Source organism: Zootermopsis nevadensis, unplaced genomic scaffold (assembly GCF_977971745.1).
Source record: "Zootermopsis nevadensis isolate Lab colony 2312 unplaced genomic scaffold, Znev_1.0 Znev_ptg000022l, whole genome shotgun sequence".
In the NCBI taxonomy this organism is placed as follows: domain Eukaryota; kingdom Metazoa; phylum Arthropoda; class Insecta; order Blattodea; family Termopsidae; genus Zootermopsis; species Zootermopsis nevadensis.
This window is the reverse complement of record NW_028259154.1, coordinates 7,885,866-7,908,293: the sequence shown is the minus strand read 5'-3', so window position 1 is coordinate 7,908,293 and position 22,428 is coordinate 7,885,866. Positions and strand designations below refer to the sequence as shown.

The 22,428-nt window shown below is 36.8% G+C and overlaps 1 protein-coding gene across 5 annotated transcripts in view; it reads left to right on the top strand.

Annotated features, from left to right (window-relative positions):
* LOC110830972 (autophagy-related 17) overlaps window positions 1-22,428 on the top strand; it is a 63,962-nt gene that overhangs the window by 3,866 nt on the left and 37,668 nt on the right. For 2 of the 5 annotated variants that reach the window (XM_022066457.2, XM_022066429.2), the window contains exons 1-7: window positions 1,461-1,601; window positions 6,918-7,095; window positions 8,415-8,623; window positions 11,281-11,442; window positions 15,122-15,248; window positions 17,903-18,221; window positions 20,779-20,949. In XM_022066457.2, the coding sequence (XP_021922149.2) occupies window positions 7,028-7,095; window positions 8,415-8,623; window positions 11,281-11,442; window positions 15,122-15,248; window positions 17,903-18,221; window positions 20,779-20,949 (1,056 nt within the window). In that variant the 5' untranslated portion in view covers window positions 1,461-1,601; window positions 6,918-7,027. Of the gene's footprint in view, window positions 1-1,460; window positions 1,602-1,672; window positions 1,795-2,016; window positions 2,036-6,917; window positions 7,096-8,414; window positions 8,624-11,280; window positions 11,443-15,121; window positions 15,249-17,902; window positions 18,222-20,778; window positions 20,950-22,428 lie in introns of those variants that run through there. The other 3 variants (XM_022066447.2, XM_087353491.1, XM_022066438.2) reach the window with 3 other exon arrangements.

Here is a 22,428-nt window from a genome sequence, read left to right as displayed (position 1 = left end):
TTGAATTCCATTTCAATAACATTGGCCCATTTTTACACATACATACAGAGAAAGCTGTTCCCCTACGTGCCCCACTACCGTTAGCATACAGCGTCCTTACCCTCCCTCACGCGCATGTCTCAGCAAAGGTAATATCTAACCGGTGCGGAGGGCTGCTTTGCCAGAGATAAAGTGTCCGGGACGTTAAACTAACCATCCACCCTATCTAGCGTCAAGCTAACAAATGTGCGCAACCATACTTCACCTCGCCATCCATACATCTTAATGGCGTTGTGTTCAGGAATGGGGTGGAGCTTAATTAAGCACAGGGACACATTTGCCTTTAAGTCTCACGTGTCAATATTGAATTCAGTTTTCAAGATGATTTCGACGTCGTAGTCAGATTCGGTGTCTGGTTGGCTTTGGTGTATTCGTCTACACCTGCCCGGGAGAGTATTCGTTAGGTTGCTCTACCCGTTTGAATATCAGTACACATTTTCTTCCGGACATATCTGGGCGTGGTTAGGCTGATTTTTTAACTGTTGGGTTTCTTGGAGTAGGAACCAGCAACCTACCTGATGTGATAAACACCTTTGGCATGTCAGTGCGCGCCTTTATAATCAAGTTTTTGTATAGCGCATTTTAAAATGTAATTATATCACTATTGTATTTTGTTCTAATGGACACAATTTTGGGAAATGTCCTTTTTAGCGCAACAGTCTTTCAAATTCTCCAACTTTTTCAGCAGTTATACTGCAAAACCCTGCATCTGTTTTTTTGCGATACAGCAGTGCTATTCTTGGTCATAACCCGAATGATTTGTTGCTTTATAGGTGGTGACATCGTACGCAGTACTCTTATATAGTGGTAAGCCTGTTTTTGCTGAGAATGCAGAACGTGGAGGAATACTTTATTCTGTCATTATGTATAAGATTTTCAAATTGTGACTAGTCATGTAATCACTAATTCGTGATTGTGTTAACATAATAAAATTATAGAATTTGATGCAATATTAAAAATGTTACATACGCTTAAATGAACAAAAAACGTAAAGATTTGGTGGGGTGGTAGCTTGTTGCACAGGCGCAGTAAGATGATCATAAACTGGCATAGTTGAAGTACTTTCTTGCGGGGAGCACTGCTGTCCTACACAGCAAACATCAGCTGTGCATCAGAATTACTCCTTATTTACACCATTCTTGTCACGTGTCGAACTATGATGACCTTGTGTCAATGCTCACAAATTTGGGATATGATCACAGGATTCGCGGGAGTGAAGGCCTTCAGCTGTTTCCGGTTTGACTTAATATGAAGACACTGCACTTCATAAATGCGTTTAATATGTTTCTCTAGTTGTTGAATATTTAAGAAAAACTGAGCAGAGGGTCTACATCGAGAGGAATATATATTTAGAATGAATTATTTTATATTTATTACACAGTCAAACTATATTCTTACTCTGAACTATAAATCTAAAAGTTCTGATCCGTTGGTTTACCGTAGTGTAATATATTCGTATGATTCTAAGAGTTCCCGTCATTCCGAGCGGTAAACAGCTGTGGTTATGCCACTAATGGCAGCTTGTAAAATGGAAGGACGTCTGCTAAAAACATTGGGAAAGGGTATGTTAACGTCGATTTACCAATGTTTCATTTTATTTTTACAGCCATAAGTGAATACATGAAAACTGAAAACTATAATATTTTGTTCAAATGATTACTGCCGTGATATGCAGAAAGTTACAGCCTTGTTCTTTGTTCGACAGTGTCTTGTTTTGTTTTATCGTGGGGCCAAACTGAGCAATAAATGTCATAGGTAAAGTTTTGGTAGTATTATTCAGGATAGGTGGCCCTATATTTGAAATTTTATGATATTTGCTATATGTGACTTTTATGTCCAATAGATTAGTTACAATGTTAGTTTTATTAAATATTTAAAGAAATCGTCAGGGACTTTGATTTCTTTGTTGCTAACGCAAGATTGAGTCATAACGAGAAATGTTATTTGTTTTGTGCTTTGAACGGTAAGTGGAACATACAGCGTGAACATGCAGCACGTAAGTATAATATCAGGGAATATAGTTCCTTCATTCTACTCTTTTCCCTTCACATGACACTGAGAATAGGAACAGAAATGACATTGTTTATTAGAATGCACGAATTTGTTTTACTCGTTATTGTCCGAAGGAGTGCTTGAAAGTGACATGAGAACTCACAGATTGCTTTGATGAGACGTAGAAAACGAATGTAAGCGTGGAAATACAATGAAATTGCTTTTAACTGTATGATGTGAAAACGATATAACCTAACCTGGTGTTTTGTGGGATTGTGTTGTTAGGCTGGACCATTTTGAATTTATGAGATCCTACAGAATTTGTTTGGTAATTTACTGATATTGATAATTTTATGTTAGGAATTTCGGGTGCTAGCCAGAAAATACCACATATTAGTTCTGCACTTATAGTTTGGAACAAAATTTGTTTTAATTTGTGGATGTTACTCATAATATTATTGTGGGTGAAGTGATTGCAGTTTAATTTTGAAATAAATAATTAAATGATATGTGGAATTAACATTGTCTAAAAATTTTGTGCATGGAGTACTAAGATGTAATCAAACTGTCATCAGGACTTCTTAAATTACCCCATCCATTATTTGTCCTGTATTTTTCATTGTTTCTGCATATTAGCTTTATATCATGTTTTGTAATGTGCTTAACTATGATACTTCAGCCTCACATGAACAAGTGTAATATAATTTACTGATGTGAGTATGCATCCAGAGTAGGTAACTTTGTGCTACAAGCTACAGTTGGAAAGTTTCTGAAAAAGTTCTTGTGTACTTGTCTTACTGAGTGTCTTGGTTGAGTCGTTAGCATTCGTGATTTCTATTTGGGAGGTTCTGGGTTTAGATCTCACATTGAAGTGACTTTTTGTGGAATTCCTTAGTCCTTCCAGGAAAATGCTTGAATAGTACCTTAAGTTAGGCCATGACTACTTCTAATTCATTGTTTATTTATCATCTAATCCTGTATAGTCCAGGCTATTGACATCATTAAATAGATCACAAATGCAGGCATGACAAGTAAGTAAACAAACATGGCATCAAAGAAGTCCAAGGAATGACCACAGAAAATAGAAGAGAATGCCATCAGTACTTATAGGTGGTGTATATGTACAAGTAAGATGAATCCCAAATTTTTCATGTGTGTTGAACACTTCCTGTTAAACTGAAGTATGGCTAAATAATATTTCAGAGTTGGTAGTATAGTTCAAAGAAATGCAACATTTTTCCATTACAAAGATCAGCTGGTTAATGTTGTGTTTTGGTCTTAGAAATGTCAAACATCGATTATATACATAGAGGGTCACCAGACCAGTATTTGAACCTGAATGTGATGTATAAATCCCTTGGCTGGAACATTTGGTTTTGTTACATAGCAAATAGTAAAATCATTAGATACTGCTGTTTTGCATATGCATATGCATATTTTATGTGCACATTCCAAATTGCACAATTTTCATGTCAAGTTGACTTTTTTCCATCAATTAGACATATTTGGAAAACTGCTTAAAAGGCTGGTGGACGCTGTCTGTTCCCTGTAATAGCTCTTAACCACTTAGTTGTTTTAAGGAACTTAATGAAGACCTTGTCTGAGGTCATCTTGGCACCTTTTTAAATCTGTTCCTTCTAACTAACATGGCAGCTTGAAATTTTTGAGACTAGTAATTTTCATTGTAACATTCTGAAAAATTTGTGTAATCTGTGTAAAATAAACTACTATTATTACTGTTGATTAAATGAGAAGCTGACCTGTCATCATCTACATGTTTCTGTCTTTGTTCACAAGGGGAAGTTGGGAACTGATATCATGAAAACTGTTCCACTTTTTTGTTTTAATTGTGTAATTACATAAAACCATTGAGGCATTGATGTATTATTAAGAAAACCTAATTTTTATACTTTGCATCATGTTAGAATGATTAAACAGGGAGTTGTAGGGTGAGGTTGGCAGGACATGTATATGGAGAGATGAGAAACAACAAATTTTGTTTGGAAAATCTCAAAGGAAGACACTACTAGTTAACCTAAACACATGTGGGAGAATAATCTTAAATATGAATCTGAAAATGTGGTTATGTTTGTGTCTATGTTTGCTTTTAGCTTGAGAACAGATGTTCTGATTTCCACTAAACTTTTATGTTTATTCCTTGAAATCAGGAAGATATTTTGGAAAGGTAGAAACTCCCATTGATGGTGATTTCTGTATCATGGAAAAGAAGCACATATTATATTTATGTTCAAATTTATACAGTGTTAATATTTACTAACATGGCTACTAACATTTCTTCTTCAGTAATACTGAAAGGGTTAAAGAGCATGGTATCAGACTGTTTACGGAAGTTCCAGTATCTAGCAAAATTAGTTTGACCCAATTGGAAGTTTTCCAAACTCTGAAATAGAATAACCTATGCTTTTGACTAGTTGGACAGTAATGATACAAAGTATCAAATATTGCAGAAGTTTGAATGATTTTAATAGCTGTTAGTATAAAGACTTTAATAGTAAACAGATTTTTGTGATATTATTAATATATTTACAAAAAATGAAAGCAGTTGTGGTCATTGTTAAATGTCGTGGCTTAGGGCAAGAATACAGTGGATCCTGGAAGAAATGTTTGTTTACATTGCAGTCATTCCTCATTAATGAGTTAACACCAAGTAGGTTGGAATAGCTGTAAAATTGTAATTTTGTATGTTTAAGGTACCCAGTTTGAATCTTGACCAGGTTACTGGCAATCTTGACTGGAGTTTTCTCTGGTTCTTTCTCAGTTACTCCAGGCAAATGCCAGGGTAGTTATCTTCAAATAGGCCAGGCCAGGTTTTTCACGTACTAACCAATGAAGATTTTATTTCCTTCTCATTTAACGTCTCTGTAGTTGAAACAGCATTGTTAAGTGAGACAAGAATAAGTGTGTTCTGTAATAATTTTGGCATTTTACAGTTTGTGTAAAAAGTTGCATCAGCTGTTCTAATTACCAGGTAATTAGATTTGTAATGCTGTCTGTATTTCCATAAACTTAGCTCCAAAAATGTTGGCTGTAAATGTGTAGAAAATAATAATTTCTGGCTTTAAATTATATGGAGCTGTGAAATGCTGGAATGATTAAGTGGCTATTATCATTCATTTTTGGATGTTATGAAATATTCAACTGGGCCTTGGATGTGAACAGATTCTTTGGAGTAATATAAACAATGGAAAATGAATATGACTTTTGGAATTTGGAATGACGAGTCCATAGGAAATGTTTACTGAAAACAGTAGCACAAGAAGTATAAATTACAATTACTGGACATCTAGGTCAGATGGGATATGGGTAGTACTGCACTAGCAGACAGTTGTTCATTTATGATAAACTAGATCATAGATTTAATCAGTTCCCAATTACAACTTGAAAATTTGTTAGCAGATTGTAATACAAATGTATGGGGGGGGGGGGGGGGGGGGAGTTGTTTTCAAAAGTACAGTTTAGAATGAAAGTTAAAATGAAGCTTGTATTGATATTGGGTTCTGGGCAATAAACTTCACTAAACAAATCTAATCATCAAGAGTATAATGTTCTCACATCACAAAACCCAAATGCGCTTTGACTTCTGATCAGCAGAGCAGACACGGCCAGACTGATCACATATTGTGATAGAAGGCAACAGTAAAATATGATTGTTGTCTTCTGGGTTGTAGTGTCAACAATAATTATGCTTGATGTAAAATGTTTTAGAGTTCCTAGTTGTGATAGTGATCACTGCTGGTGGTAACAAATATTAAGTAAACAAGCAATGCAAACATTCAATAATGGTGAGCAAGTTAACTCAGCAGAAATGCATGTCTATCCTTTGCATAAATGCCAGAATAAGTTACTTTGGAATACTTGACAGTTGTTTGTCTCCAGTTTTATCTGATTTACTGTATAATCATTACTTATTAATAATCTTAAAGTCAATATGGTATTTGTAAATAACTTACAAAGCTATGGGCATATTATCTGATGATACTGCAGACTACATCCCCTTAACACTGTTTTTGAGTATGCTGAATGTGGTTTTGCCCAATTAAAGAAATATTTTTGAAGTCAGTCTCAGATTTAGTTATATTCTTCTCATGTGTACATACTGCTTGAACCAAATTACTTGCTAGCTGAGCCCCCTAGAGCAGTAGATGGGTGTGCTTGGCATGGCCTGGTCAGTGCAATGTAGCATGTTTGCTGTTTCAGAATGTTAACTCTTGTCAGGCTATTGTGTTGCCCATCATTAGGGCAATGAGTGCCTTGATGTGGAGTCAGCAAGCTTCTCTGAAATGTCTATAAACTTTCAGAATACATGCTCTAACAACCAAGAAGACAGCTGTCTACAAGGCAAACGTTTTTGAAACGGATAGAAAAAATGTGGGGTTGCATGTATGTTTGCCTGTTTTATCTACAAAACTACTTGACAGATTTTTATGAAATTTGGTATTGGTGGTCTATGCTAAGGGTTGTTAGGCTTACTTAATTTTGTGATGCCATTGGCAATGATAACCCCTGCTTTAGATGAAGCTCAAATTGAACTTCACTAAATTTCTAAAAAGTGGTATATTATAAAATAATTATCCTATGTCATCAAATATTGATCTCTTTACACCCTAGAAGTCTTATTTAAGACATGTGTTCATATGCTGTATTTATAGAAAATACAAAGTTTGAAAAATGTAGTGGAATGCAACAGTAGCTTTGTATCTGCATAAATGAGCCTCAAGGTCAATGAGGTATACAAAATAGCAAAGAATGTGTGTGTAAGACATGTACTCCATTGGAATACACCTTTCTGCTCTTGGCTTGAGATGGACGGAAATAACGCACACAGTTGCAATTTATTTTTTTAGTAATGAATGTGGCTGTTACAGGCACACCCCTTCACACTGCAGACAGAGGTGAACACTGCATATGAAGTACAACAAGCAGGATCCTAGCTCATAGCAGGTCCTCCTTTGGGAGTGAAGCAAGAGTGGGCAGAATGTTGTACATATTCCATGTGGACACAGGCAAGATGATGATTTATGAAATGAACCTGGCCTTGGAGTGGTGAGTTTTGTCTTGTATTCCAGGATTTGAATATGTTTCAGCTGTTGAAGGAGCACCAAATAACATGGAATAAGTAATTAAGTTTGCTGTGCCTAATACCATAGAACATAGTGAAATTGTCAGTGTGATCAAATGTACAGGTAACAACCAGTTTTAAAAATTGTAAAAGGTACAGTTGAAGTACACCTGGTGTGGCATAATGTCTGTGTAGCTACTGAGATAGGCAGGCAAATGCAGGCTGTTAAGCATTACTCTGTGAAAGAGTAACTGGCAAAAAGCAAGGGACCTATACTGTGATGCAAAAAATATCACCACAGTAGTTTATCCATGAATATGCAAGACCTTGTTGTGCAGACCCATAAACAAGGAGTGTCTGCTGTATTCTTCCAGAGAAACAATTTCATTATGGTCTTAAGCTCAAATAATGTAATTGTTTGGGTTGTCATACCTCTGCAAGCTGAAGTTCATCAAACATTAGACCAGACTTATACATGCATTTGGATAATAATATTTTACTGGCTGTTTCAAAGCAAGCAAAGCTAACATAAGCAATATTTTGAAAAGATCATAAAAATTATGGCCAAAAATGTAAAACTTGGTTTTGTGTGACTTCTTTAATGCATTAAAAATATTAGAGTCTTTTAGCACAAGAATTTTACTGTGTAATATTTTTTTATAAAACAAATGAAATATGTAATCAGTTTATTCTTGCATTTGATTTATTCTATGAACATTGTAGTTTCTGTTATGAGCCGGGATAGCTCAGTCAGTTTAGTGACTAGCTGCGGGCTGGACGGCCGGGGTTCGATCCCCGACGGGGCCAGAGGATTTTTCCTCTAGCCTCTGCGTCCAGACCGGTTCTGGGGTCCACCCAGCCTCCTCTACAATGGGTACCGGGGTTCTTTCCCGGGGGTAAAGCCGGCCGGGGCGTGATGCTGACCACTCACCCCATATAGTGCCGAGGTCAAGGAAGAGAGGAGCTATGCCTCCACTCACCCCAAACGCCTACATGGCGTATAGTGGGACAAACTTTACCTTTACTTACATTGTAGTTTCTGTTGGTTTTTTGAATTGGAATTTGAACACCTGCAGGTTGTTTCCTGAAGTAGGACACGCAGGGTCCATTGGTGGTCCTCTGTGGCTTCCTAGTAAGTTCCACTGCGCTTAAAGGTTTTGAAATAACTGATCTGTTAGGGTTAGAAGCTAGTACATTTAAACAGTGACACTGAATTTATACCTGATGAAGTGTTGCTTCTTATTGTGCCTGTATAAATTCATCTAAACTGCTGTATTTTACTTTAATAAATGTGCAATTCCAGTGTCAAACAGCTGAGTGATGTGATTGAGAGAAGCTGTGGCATCCCCGCTGACAAGCAGGTGCTCTTAGTAAGTGGTGGGGAGAGTTTGGATCCAACAGCTCGTGTGTGCAGCTACTCCGCTGGGACTGACACCAACCCCATCTACCTATTCAGCAAAAGTACTATAGAAGGCCTGACTCCACCTTCTGTCAGCATGGACTTTGTTCCAGGTATTGTGTAATATTTTATTTTAAGATGTAAATCAGTGATCTATTGCAACTTTTGATGTATTTCTTGGCCCTTCTAAAACTACCTCTATAATCTTTTAGGAACATTATTGATGTCATACAAGATATTGGATTTGGACAGATTCTTTAGCATACTTAAGCAGCACCTGAGAGGAATATTTGGATCTAAGAAAGAGAAACAATATAAAGATGGAGAAATTTATATAACAAAGAGCTTCACAATTTGTATTTTTTATTAACTTAATAAGATGAGGGGGATTTAGGGGGTTGCAGTGGGTGGGGCATGTCACATGCCTGAGGAAATGAGGAATTTGTACATTTGATTCACAACCTCTAGAGAAGAGACTATTTCAGAAATGTGCATAGGTGGAAGGCTAATATTACAATGGATCTTAGAGATATAGTTTAGATTTGGTTAGGTTAGACTGTGGACTGGATTCATCTGGCTGATGATAGGTTCAGGCGGGAGTCTTTTGAGAACATGATAATGAACCTTCATGTTCCATAAAAGTGTGTTTCTTGACCAGCAGGTTAGCTGTTAACATTACAAGAATGACTGCACCACATAGGTGGCTAGTTACAAGTCTCCTGTAAATGTACGTGTTGCAGCTACTTTTCTTTGTAGTCTAGAATCTTCCTTTGTGCAAATTACTGAACATGATGTCATTTTGTGACTGTCTACATGAATGTGAATGAGATAACATTTGAATATGTTCAGGTCTGGGCATCACATTCATTTTTAAAAACATCCAAGTACATAACTGTATACATTAATTCGTCTTATCTCCAGTACACACTCAGTTCTGGTACAGATACAGAAACATTACTGTAAAACAGGCTGCAGAGGGAAATTCTATTTCATGTTTTATAACTTGTAATAGTATGTGATGTTCAGCTTTCGAGGGAGTTGTTAAAAGTGTTGACAAAATCCAGTTCTGATACAAGAGAAAGGCGAGTCTTTGATAGTTACCATGAATTCCCCACAAGCTTGTATCATCATCTCTTATTGCACAGGATATCTCTCCAGTTCCAATATTGTAATGTAGTGATCATCAAATCAGTTAGTAAACCCAAAATTGATCTCCAGTGAAAGTCTCTGTCACTGTCTGGACCCAACATCACTTATTTCTGATGTCCGATGACACGGAATTCTGATACAAATAATATCTATCTATACAGCTTTTATTTTTATGTCTTATGCTTTTTCACAGTACAACTAGGTGTTTTGGTTTAATGTAGGTCATATTCAGGTGGCACTTAAGGTTTATATTGATCTGTGTGTGGTTTATGATCTATTAATATTTAAAGTGTGAATTATAAAACAAATATAGAACATTCTGCACGTAGGTCTATGGTTAAAACATGAACTTTTAAAAATATTTTGTTACAATATTTTCTTATGCAATTATAACGTAAATAGATAAGTAAGAATTAATATAATTTTGCTGTTAGATAAAAAATGTGATGGGCCTTATATTTGCACAAATTTTCTCAATACTTCATACTTTATAGAACACATACGAGGTGCGATCGGAAAGTTTCAAGACTGTGTCAATAGAGGGCGAACCGGATGTAGTACGAGCTTCTGCCGCTAGGGGGTGCGGCCTACATTCATAGTGAATCAGTGTGCCAGCCGGCATCATCGAATTAGCATTTGTTTCTTAGTTACGGGCGTTTTGGTAGTGCATTACACCGACCCTCCTGCGATTTCAGAATGGCGGATTTTCATGAACAAATTAAAATTTGCCAAAGACTCACCAAAACGGCTACGGAAACCTATGAAATGCTAAAGCAAGCATTTGGGGAGTCCGCAATGGGTCGTGCACAAACGTTTGTGTGGCATTCACGTTTTAAAAATGGCCGAACCTCTGTCGATAATGACGAGCGTTCTGGACGACCATCTTCGAGCACAACGCCCGAAAATGTTACGAAGATTCAGCAGGCCATTCACGAAGATCGACGTCGTACCATCAACGACTTGTGCGACATTGTTGGGATAGGCTATGGGACCTGTCAGCTGATTCTAAAGGAAGAACTCCACATGCGACGCATCATGACAACGCGCCAGCGCACACCGCCCTCAAAGTTTGGCAGTTTTTGGCCACAAACACCATGGCCATCATCCCGCACCCTCCTTATTTGCAAGATTTAGCTCTGTGTGACTTCTTCCTCTTCCCAAAGATGAAGATTCAGCAAAAGGGAAGGAGATTTGAGACGATAGAAGAGATTCAGGCAGAATCGCAGATGGTGCTTGACAGGCTGACAAAGAAAGATTTCCAGGGATGCTTCCAGGCTTGGCAGCGGCGCTGGGATTGTTGTGTTCACTCCCAGGGGAACTACTTCGAGGGTGATGGATGAATTTAATACCTGAGATAAGTGTACGGGTTTTTATAGGCGCAGTCTGGAAACTTTCCGATCGCACCTCGTACACCCTTATAGAATAATTATAATTTTAAAAGCTTTGTTATATGAGATTAATATAATTTTTTAGACACAAAAATTTTGTGAAATTTATGAACAACAATGTTATCATTCATTCACTGATGTTTATTAAACAACAGTGTGTCCCTTCACATGTTACTGCAAAGTGTTATGTTTCGCAAGATGTGTTTCTTTATAGTTTGTCTTGCTTGTTACAGATGTTGCTCTGAAGGACCAAGTAGATGCCACCCACAGCATGCCTGATACTTACACAACTGTTGTGGCAAGGGTCCAGCTGGCACAGCAATTTTATGAGCATGCTCGTGAACAGACTCGGGCCTGTGAGAATTTGGTCCATGATCAGCATCTCCAGCAACAAGGTACATCTTAAGAATTGTAACAGTTGTGTCATTCCTAGATTGACATAGTAGGGGAAAGGAGGACTTGGAACATGGCTAATAATAATTTAACTACATGTTTTGTGTAGTGTTGAACTTTGGACATACGTTGAGGGAAGGACATAAATTGAAATTGTATGAAATACAGTTTCTTAAAAAAAAATATGGGCCTTAGAGACTTAGTATTATTAAGGTAGTCAAGTGAGTTATTTTGGGCTGAACATGTACCTCTAACATGTGTAACAAGACATCCATGCTGAATTTTGGAGTAGAAACCCTGTGAAACTTAATAATTTTGGAAACTAGAAAAGTAGGGAAGTGGGTTGTGAGGGTGTGAATGGAATTAGACATGAAGAGTTTTTGTATCAGGTGTGTTGAACCTTCAGGTTTTGTTACCAACAATTAGTGATGTGTGAACAGTTTTTTTAAAGTTGAGTTGAAGTTTAAGTAAGAAATCACCTTTTATTAGGCCCATTTTGTTAGACACCAAACAATACATTTCACTAGATATACACTACATAGCAGGTACATTTCTGGTACCAACTAGGCCTACATAAGTTATTAGAACAAATCTTCAAAAACAAGAAACTTACCTTTCTCTGTAACAGCATATCACTTTTATTTTCACAACCACATTTATGTATACAATTTGATAATTAGCATAACTTTTTAGGAACAGTTAAGAATTCAGATTAGTGGTAAGAGATCCATTTAAAGAAACTAGCTACATAAGTGTCGTGTTTAAAAACTGGTACTATACTTCATGTTGTGGTGAAGAAACACCAGTTGCTCCACATGTTCCGGGTTCAGATTTGCTCTACATACGGTCACAGTGGCTCCTGCAGAAGAGAAAAGTCTCTCACTAGCATCTGTTGTGGCTGGTATGGGTAAATAATGTTGAGCCAGAGGTTGAAGATATTGGTACTGCAAGGATTATCTTTTTACCACACACAAGGGTCTTCATGCTTAAGTATTTGCTGATTGGATCCTTGGCATGCTGTTTATTTTCAGTAGGTTTGTTCATTTTAGCAAGTTTGTCAAAATAACTCCATAGTGAGCTGGATGGTTCAGAGCTTTCTTGTACTTCTTTCTCTTGTTACTGTGGATCTGGAATATATTCATTGATTTATTTCTTAATTAAATTTATTGCCAACTTGACCTCATCTTCTGACAACAGTATAGCTTTAAATCTAGGATCCATAAACATTGCTAGAGTATTTGGTTTAATTTCGCTGTTATTGGGAAAAAGCTATTGAAAGCTATTGTTAATTGTTTTGCAAATGCCAAGCCACTCCCTTTTCCTTTAGTTTTTATATAATTCTCCAGCAGTGTTTGTATGCTGATTATTAGAGAAATTATCACGGAGAGGGTTGGATATGATTTTCGGCTTAATTCTTTGCATGCTTGGTTGATAGGTTGTAAAATGTTGACCATTTCACCTACCATTTGCCTTTCAGCTTGAATAAAATATTCCACTTTGCTACTATCAGCTAACTCAGAAACTGGTCCCTTTGTTCATCAAGTCTACCAAACACGTGATACTCTGTGTTCTATTGAGCATCAACATCCTGAATGAGACTGCGTTCAGGTTTTCCCGTCTTCTTTTGCTAGGACCAAATCTTTCTTGTGCTTACACTCTATGATGATAATGTCCAAGAATTGATCTTCCTTCTTGTCACAGTTCACTGAAGTCTGATGTCAATTTCTTTGCATCATTTATAGCCAGTTTCTTGGGGGAAAAGAAATTTTCTCATGAGCTTTCGACCAGTGTATGGGACCAGTGCCAACCCAGCATCGTGAGGAAATTGGGGAGCTACAATGAGTAGCGTAATCTGGTCAGGAAAGCTAGCAATGGCTGGGGGTTCGTCATGCTGACCACACGTCACCCTATATCTGGTTGGATGATCATTCATCGCTGCTTAGACATGTGAATGTGAGGCCAGCAGCCAGCTTTGGCTCTCAGAGGGCTGTTACGCCACGGATTTAATTTTTTTATAGCCAATTACATTGTGTGGGCAAGACAGTGTAGAAATCCATTCTGTTGCAGACAATGCTGATACCATGTTCTGGCATTATCAGTAACAATGTGTATTGGTATTGTGTATGCTTTAAAATTCCATTCCTCTAAAAGTTTTCAGTTCTTCATGCACTGCAGATCATGTGTGATGTCCAGGAAAGTATGAGTTAGCTAGAATGTATCATTTCATTACAAAATCACAAGACATATAATGACAAGTAAGAGAGATATGGCTAGCTGTCTTCTACTCGGGATGTCCAAATATCTCAAGTGAGTGATAGTGATGAAGCAGAATTTAAGTCTTTGGAAAATTTTGTTTGATTTCTGACTTGCAGATGGAATGCATTTCATGTATAACACTTCTAAGAATACAGTTCTTGAAGGTACTTGATATCTAGGTTCCATTGTATGCAGCAACTCTTGGACTCTTCCACCACTGAATACAGCTGATAATCCAATACTATCATTTGACCAGTAGCCAAGGTAATTGCTTTTGCTCGAAGCTCAGAAGGATTCATTTTCACTGCTTTCACAAAGCCACTGTCTAGAAGTTTTAGTTGTTCCCTTCTACTGGCTATTCATTTCTTTTTGCTTCCAGTATTCTCTAGTCTGATGCGGATGTTTGGCCAAATGTTGAGTCGATGTTGTTGTGCTTCCAGTAGGTATTTTGAGCAAAAGTTTGCACTGTGCATCGCTGATATGTTGGTAAAAAAATTCCACACAAGTGAACCTTTTTGAGTTTTTTCAGTCCCTGAATATTTAAACATTTCTGATTTTATTAATTAATGGGGTAACAATATTATTGAAAGAAGTTGTTCACAGATTACTAAGCTTGTTACACTGCAAAGGAACTAATAATAATTGCTAGTGACAGACGTAACAGTTCTCAACTTCCTTAATAACAATGGCACCCGCACTTCACAAAACGTTTAAGGAGGGAACATTTACATGAACCCTGAACCAGTAAAAAAAAAATATAACATGTGTTTCACTAATAAGTGGAATTCAAGCAATGCCTCACTTTTAGTGCTTGTTAGCAGCGATAAGTAGTCCTGTTTAGTTTTGAGGCTTGTTTGGAGTGTTATTTATACAAAGTGTTTCATTGTTTTTGACAACATATGTTTTTGTTTTGCTTAAAGAGTTTGATTTTAAAGATGGCAAACCATAAACATGAGATCGGCTGAAATTGGCTTCCGTCGGTGATGCGCACTGCATTTTATGAGCTGATACACCGAAGACAGAACAGTCCCGCCTTATTGGTGGTCCCGCCTCCCGCGCACACGCATATATTCAATCAAAATATGTGTAGAGTAAGGGATTGATGCTCATTATGCACTATTGATAACACTATGAGCTGAAAGTTGGTGGTTGCTTTATTGATTGCGAAGAAAATGCGTCGGAACTCGATTTTTCGAACATTTTCATTCATTCTAGTTGAGCCGAGTTTTTTTTAAACTTGACTCAAAATTTTGAACAGTTTGCATATTACTACCAACAGTTAGTTTTTGCAGCTTCAGAGTCTCGTAAGTTTATTTAATGTTGTTAATAATATATGAACCACATAGCTGGTAAGTCACATGCTCTTGTGATAGGTTTTAGAACAGTTTTTATGAAGTATAAACATCCGAATGTTTTATAATGTAGGATGGGCAGCAGTTTTGGCCAACATGGAAGACACCACCCAGTCTTTCAGAAATCGAGCAGAACAGTTTGAACAGAGCTTCAGCCATTATCTGGAGATGAAGGCAGAGTATGTGCAGCTGTTGGATAAGTAAGTCACAAGTTTAATATAAAAGTGATGAGCATTCATTGCCACACCTTAATATATATTCTGCATTTGTGTATAAGGAAGGGATAACATTTAAAAAATGGTATAATTAAGGATTCTAGCAACTGTTACAATGCATGTTATTGATCACCTGTAGGCTAATTTCAGGCCTCCATGGCCTGTCTGACATTTAGTAAGTCTTTTGATGTCATGGTAACAGTTTTGCACCATGTAGTAGAATAATGTTTGGTGCTGAGATATGTTACAGACTTCAAGTTAGCCCAAAGCCAATAGAAACTTGTGTTTTTGGTCTTATCATCAATCTGAGATGGCAGAATTGTGTGTTTTTTCCCATCTTTGCAAAGAGCTCAAAATGCCAATAATTTCAGCAGTTTCATTTGCTGCCAAACTTTAGTTTTCCTTGGGATTAGTCTTCTGCCACTCAAGGTTAGGCTAAGAGCCTGTTCCAACTTCACTGTTTTTGGGGATGAGCAGTGTCTTCTTCCTTATGGATGATTTGTGTTTAATTGAGTTATGCTGTTAGTACCTCTGACTGGTGTCAGATGATGGATTGATTAATAAATAATGATTTAGAAGAGATATGGATGGAAGCAGTTGTGGCCTAAGTGAAGGTACTGCCTTAGAATTTACCTGGGAGGACTGAGGAAAATCCTTGAAAAATGCCAGTCAGGATATCTGGTCTCTGGACTAAGATTTGAATCTGGGACCTCCCAAATATGAAGCAGTAATGTATAAAATGAAGCTTTCACGGCAACTGAAGTTGATGAAAGATTCCCAGGTTACAAGCTGCATTAGGTGGCTGAATGGTGAGTAAACCATATCTTCTGCCAATGTTTCAAAATGATTTACTCACTGTTCAGTCACCTGATGTGGCTTGTAACCCGAGAATCTTTCATCATGAAGCAGTAATGTTATTGGCTGCAATGTTTGGTTGTAGATGATGATTAAGAATTTTTCTAATGGCCTGTTCTGGTATTCTCTGAGTATGTTGTACTCAGTTTTTATATGTGATTCAGATTTATTCTTGATCGCAGATATGCCCATATATCTCTACTTATGTCATTTCCCATCCTATGCAAATGAGTAGAGCTGTTAATGTTTCTTAGAAGCATCTTCTCAGCAGCTTATATACTGATTTTGCCTCTCTTAGACGACAGATTTCACTACCATATAATAATGTGGATACTGCTAAAACCTTGTAAATTCTTAATTTTGTCTTATTGCTTTTTGTTGGAGAGCCCTTCCAGTAATGTCATATATTGATTTTTATGTATTTTATTATTTATGTCTTTATCATATGCATGTGACACATCACACACAAGTAGTTTGAATGTGAAACTTCTATAATTGTATTTTCTAGTATAATGTTTGTTTAGACAGGATATTTTCTGGCATGTCATAACCTTAGTTTTCTTCTTAAATGTTTTAAAATTTGCTAATTATGCAATTCATTAATATATCTCAGAAGATAATTTTTATTGTTTTATATGATCACCTGAGCATTTGAATAAATAGGATTAAAATATATTCTTTATAATTCTTATTCCATAATCAGTTTTCATTTTCCATGTCCTCAAAATGTCATTCATACATATATTAGAAAGCCCTGGTGATAGACTATATTCTTATCATATACCCTTGTTTGTAACACTTTTCTGTGTACCGTTTCTGTTTGAAGGTACTAACATTTTTATTGTTTGATAAACTCTGAATTTCTATAGTTATATGTTTCAAGAACTTCCTCTTCTTATTAGCATATTCCATAAAACAGTTCTGTGTTGTCATAGGTCTTTTCATTGTAAAATGTGTTTCCAGATTATATTCCATTCTTGGGTTTTTCTTGTTCATCATTCATTTCACTGTTCATTTGCTAGAACAGCATGTTTTTGTCCAGTGTGGCCATCATCAGGTTTAATTCCCTGTCATTATGTCATTACACTGGGAATGGTATTTTCACCCTCCAGTGTCAAGAAATAATGATAAAATTATTTGTTAAACTGTTTTAAATTAATTCAAATGCTTACAAAGTTAAAAAATGTGAATATGTCCTTTATATGTTAATTGAAGCTGAAATTGAGTGATGAATGGAAAACTTATTTGTGGTTTGTTTTTAAGATTGTCTTTGTACATTGTCCATGATGTGGGGCAAAATGGATGTATGACATTTTGGAGGAGGTTTCTGGTTCTGTGATTGTAGGAAAAGGGAATGGTAACAGCTTGGTGGGGCCCCATTTATAAAAATAGCTCTCATCATTAGGCAAACCCCTACACACAGACAACTTTACTTATGCTGTTGCTAATAAGAATGAACTGTTAACATTTCGTATGAAGAAGGTGGCTGTCTTCTGGGTTGTTGTTCTGTGCATTATGGTAGAGGTTTACTGACATTTTAGAGGAGCTTACTGCCTCCATCATCAGGACTCATTTATTCCCTTGATGATGGAAGCAGCAAGCACGTCTTAAACATCAGTAATCTTCTACCAGACTACATTGTGCAGCAACCCAGAAGGCAGCCATTTTCATTCTCACCACTGTAGGAATATGAAATCTCAATTTTATATTATGTTATTTGGGCCATAAAATTATAATGTATTTTAGAACTGAAGAAAAACTAAAGTTCCATGCATTTATTGCAGTTTGCAAGATGATATAGACTTGCTGATGAAGATCCCAGTGATCCCTGCACTCCTGGCAACTGCAGAGGATGAGGCTACTGGATTAGCCATGGGACTGGTGTCAGATTCTATAAGAACATCACCATTGCAGGAGCAAGGGGAGGTGTTTAGAAGTGTCAGGGAAGGTGTCCAGCAGTTGGATGTTATGGGACGAGAGGCTGGCTGTAGTCTTCAGGTGCAGCAAAATGATGGGCAGATGAATCTCATGCAGTGGGTCTGTGCCAACAACCAGAGCAACGTATACCAAGTTGTTCAGTCATGTGTAAAAGACATGAGAACGGTATGTAATTTCATTACAGAACTTGGTGTTACCAATCAAAATTTGTGATATGAATCCTGGTAATTCTGTTTGTAAATTTTTTGCCATATGTGTCACAATTGCAGGTGTATTTGGTAAATTTTGCACATTAGTAAAGCATTTGCATCATGCTTGCTTACATTTGGTCACCTGTCCATTAAATTACTTCAGAAGACATTGACATTTTTTAGAGTATAAATGATCTGAGCTATCACTCTTTATCTAAACCAAGTAGAACTTTATTTTTGACTTGAATCACAACAATGTGCCCAGCAAAAGATTTCCGTGCTGAAATAGAAAGTGGATTTTATTTTATGGTCATGATAGTGTTCTTCACCAGGATTGGTTTGTGACAGGTATTGCAGATGGCTGAGAGTTAAGATTACAAATTTTTCCAGTCTTTTGTAATACACATTGGACTGGATTGCAGCGCTATACATTTTTAACTACAGTAGAACTGTAACAGAATGAGTAAAGCCTGTTCAGAGAATGAGCGACAGGAAGAAAAACCATTTGCGCCATTAATTTGTGAATGTAAGGAAAATGTCACAAAATGAGGGTTTCTTTCTGGCATCTTCATGACTAGCAACTTGTAATTAGTTGCAAATTTTTTCACACCAACTGTATTTGCAATTTTGATTCTGAAGCTTTTTATATTTGGCAGTTCATAAAGGTACCACCTTTGTGCCTCTTCCTGAGTGGTTGAAAATCTGTGACAGTGTACCCCTCCAAATTTCAGATAATGCGCTTAGTCATGGAACAGAATTCAGTTGTTGATTTTTGCAACTCAGGTACACTGTTTCTCTCAGATGCTTTTCGTGTTGCCTGTTGCCAGTTGGTCATCCTGCTCTTTGACATGATGCTGGTAACTTGATTACAAATAACATAATGGGAGTAATATTTATATATCTTTATCCTGTTTGGCATCCTGACAAGAGCAAAGTGTAACGGGGGCAGTGTAATTGTTCTAGATCATGATACCATGTCATGGATGGAGGAACGTAGATCTCTTCCTATAACACACATGTTTAAATGATGTTTGGGTCAGTTGTTGACTAATATCCATTGTGACTTCAGAGCAACATTTGTTAATTGCATTGTTTCGTGTTGATTGGCTAATGCATGGGAGTTTAAAAGTATTCTACTATTGTGCTTTGTGTTGTGTGAGTTATCCCAGTTATGACAGTGAAATGAAGTGCTTAGTGTTCAGTACAAAGTTTGATGTCAAAAGAGCAGCACCAGAAGTTGGCATAGTTTTTATTCAACATTATTCATAATTTTGAATAACATACAAAATATGTTAAATTATTCTGTGATAAATGAGCAGGCTATTCCACTCATGGTGCTTGAAATTAGCCTGTAGTATAGTGCATGTATGTAGATGTTGGCTGGAATTCTTCACATTACATCAGTCAAGCAAAGTCCATAGAAGACGATGTGTTCATTTTCACACATGTATGTGCAGGTAATATGGGCCGAATGTTAATGTTGGTGGTACTATAGCAAATTGTTGGCAGGACTTTCACTTTAAAGAACATTCTAATCAGCTATGAAAGTAATACATACATGTATACATTCCATGGATTTGAAAGTTAGTCAGACTGACTATAGGATATAAGATTAAGCCAAAAAAATATGAAACACAAGTATGAGATAAAATTTCTGGTTTCTTAAACAGGCTTATCCATGTAAGTACAAGTAAATATAAGAAAATCTTTTCATTCTTTGTTCAAATAGTGCTACCAATTTGAATTTTCTTCATTATTTTCATGTCTTCAACACAGAATAAATTTTGGCATAATTACGCATATTACTCATGCTGTAATATGTTATTACACGTGTTATCATAGCATTTGAAGACATAACCAAGTAATTGCTAGTCATTGAGTCTGAAGATGGACAATTAGCTCTAAACATGTTATGATAGATTAAGACAAGACATATATAAATACATAAGTGTGCTGTACATGTATTTATGACCAGTCTGTTGTGTGAAGCCATCAGTAATAATTAGTATTTAATAATGTCACAACTTGACACTCCAGTACAATCTAAAGATTAAATGGTGCCCTTCTAATATTGGTATTTGATAAATCTTAGTGCTACAATGCACATAATTAGAAGTTAGGAAATGTGCTTGAAGATAATGAATTTCATCAATTTTCTGATACTGCATGTATCCTTCGGTAAATGATGTGTATTTGGTAAAGTTTAAGAGAGTTATGATAAACATGATTACTAATTTTTGGACGTTGTCCAACATAAGTTTTTTTTAATTTTATGTTTTGTAAACTGGCTCTGTGTTATCAGATAGCAGAGAAGAAGTTTCCTGTTCAGGTGGACTCATTCTGTACACCCAAGAATCAAAACTAGCTCTATCTATCAGTCAGTTTGAGTAGGAAACTTCCTCCCTTGCTACATGTTGACAGATACAGGCAGTCTAAAAAGTATTAATAATGTTTATGACAACATGCCATTGCCACATCATCATCAAAGCCATTCAGGTTTAGTTTAAAAGAGCTGTTTATTGTCTGCATAGTTTGATGACCAGGCAATTGAGTCTCTGAAGACAGAGGTGAAGCATACTCTGAGTCATGCATTTCGGATAGAGATGAAGGAGATCAAGGGCTTGGAAGAACGGCTGTGTGGACTGGAGCAGCTCATGGTTGAAACCAAGAAGATTGTGCAGGAACAGAATGATCTGACTCAGGTACACGTTATCTTTAAGTCCAACAGCATGGTGGACTTGACACCACGTTTTGTTTTGCCAAGTCCATTGTCAAGGCAGCCTATGTGTTTAATTGTGCTGCAGTATTTATTCTGATCTGGATGTCTGCCATTATATCATGCACACTTGTTTGTTCTCAAGAACATTTGTCAGTCATGATCTTCATATTCACTTGATAGGAGTTGCTTTGAAACAAACTATTTATGTGTCAGTATTTTTGCAGAAAGAGGTTTTGAAAAGTTAATTTGGATTAGAATATTAGAACTAACTAACTAGCTAACTAACTAACTAATTAACTAATTAACTAACTAAATGGCTTACCGAACCCGAAGGTTCATCATCAAATTAACCAAAGCCCTCCACCGGACCCTGTCCTGGGCCACCAAAATGCAGCCTCCTTCAACTCCTATCTCCCATAGGTCCCTCCTGACATTATCCTCCCATCAACGTCTAGGTCTCCCCAGCACTCTCTCCCCCTCAGGCTTCCCAACCAATACTCGGTGCACACCTCTTGTCCCATCCATGTGCGCTACATGCCCCGCCTATCTCATTCTTCTTGCCTTAATCACCCTGACAATACTGGGGGAGGAGTACAGATTTTTAAGCTCATCATTACGCAGTTTTCTCCATGCCCCATCATCTTCTCTCCTAGGCCCAAATATCCTCCTCAACACCCTATTCTCAAACACCTGCAAACTGTGTTCCTCCCTCTGAGTGAGAGACCATGTTTTGCACCCATACAAAACAACAGGCAAAATTATTGTTTTGTATACTTTAATTTTCAGGTTCTTAGAAATCAGACAGGAAGACAAAATATTTTGAACTGAGAAGTAGCAAGCATTTCCAGAATTTAGTCTCCTCCTAACTTCCTCATGAGTATCATTTTGATTTGTTATTGTTGTTCCCAAATATTTGAACTTTGTAATACTTTCAAAGGATTAATTAGCCACCCTAAGATAATTCTGCCCGCCTGTCTGCTGCTGACGAGATACTAACACGCACTTAGTTTTTTCCTGAATTTACTTCTTATCCCACCTGTCTACTAGCCTTTAGTAAAACTTGTGCATTCCTCTTTATTGTATTTATATCGTAACCCAATAAATTAACATCATGAGCATGTGCCAGTAGCTGATGTGTCCCATTCAACTGCAAACCCTCCTGCCTATCTTGGACTTTCCTGATGGCATATTCTAGCGCAAAGTTAAAGAGCAAGGGAGACAAAGCATCTCCTTGTTTTAGACCGTTCTTGATGAAGAATGTCTCAGATACATATTTACCTACTCAAATTTTGCTACAGGTTTCATTCAAGCACATTTTTATTAAACTCACTAGCTTCTTTGGTATACCAAATTCAATAAGAATATTATATAGCACTTTTCTCTTCACAGAATCATAGGCTTTTTTGAAATCTATAAATAATTGATGTACGGTCCCACTGAACTCCCATTTTGTACTAGAACA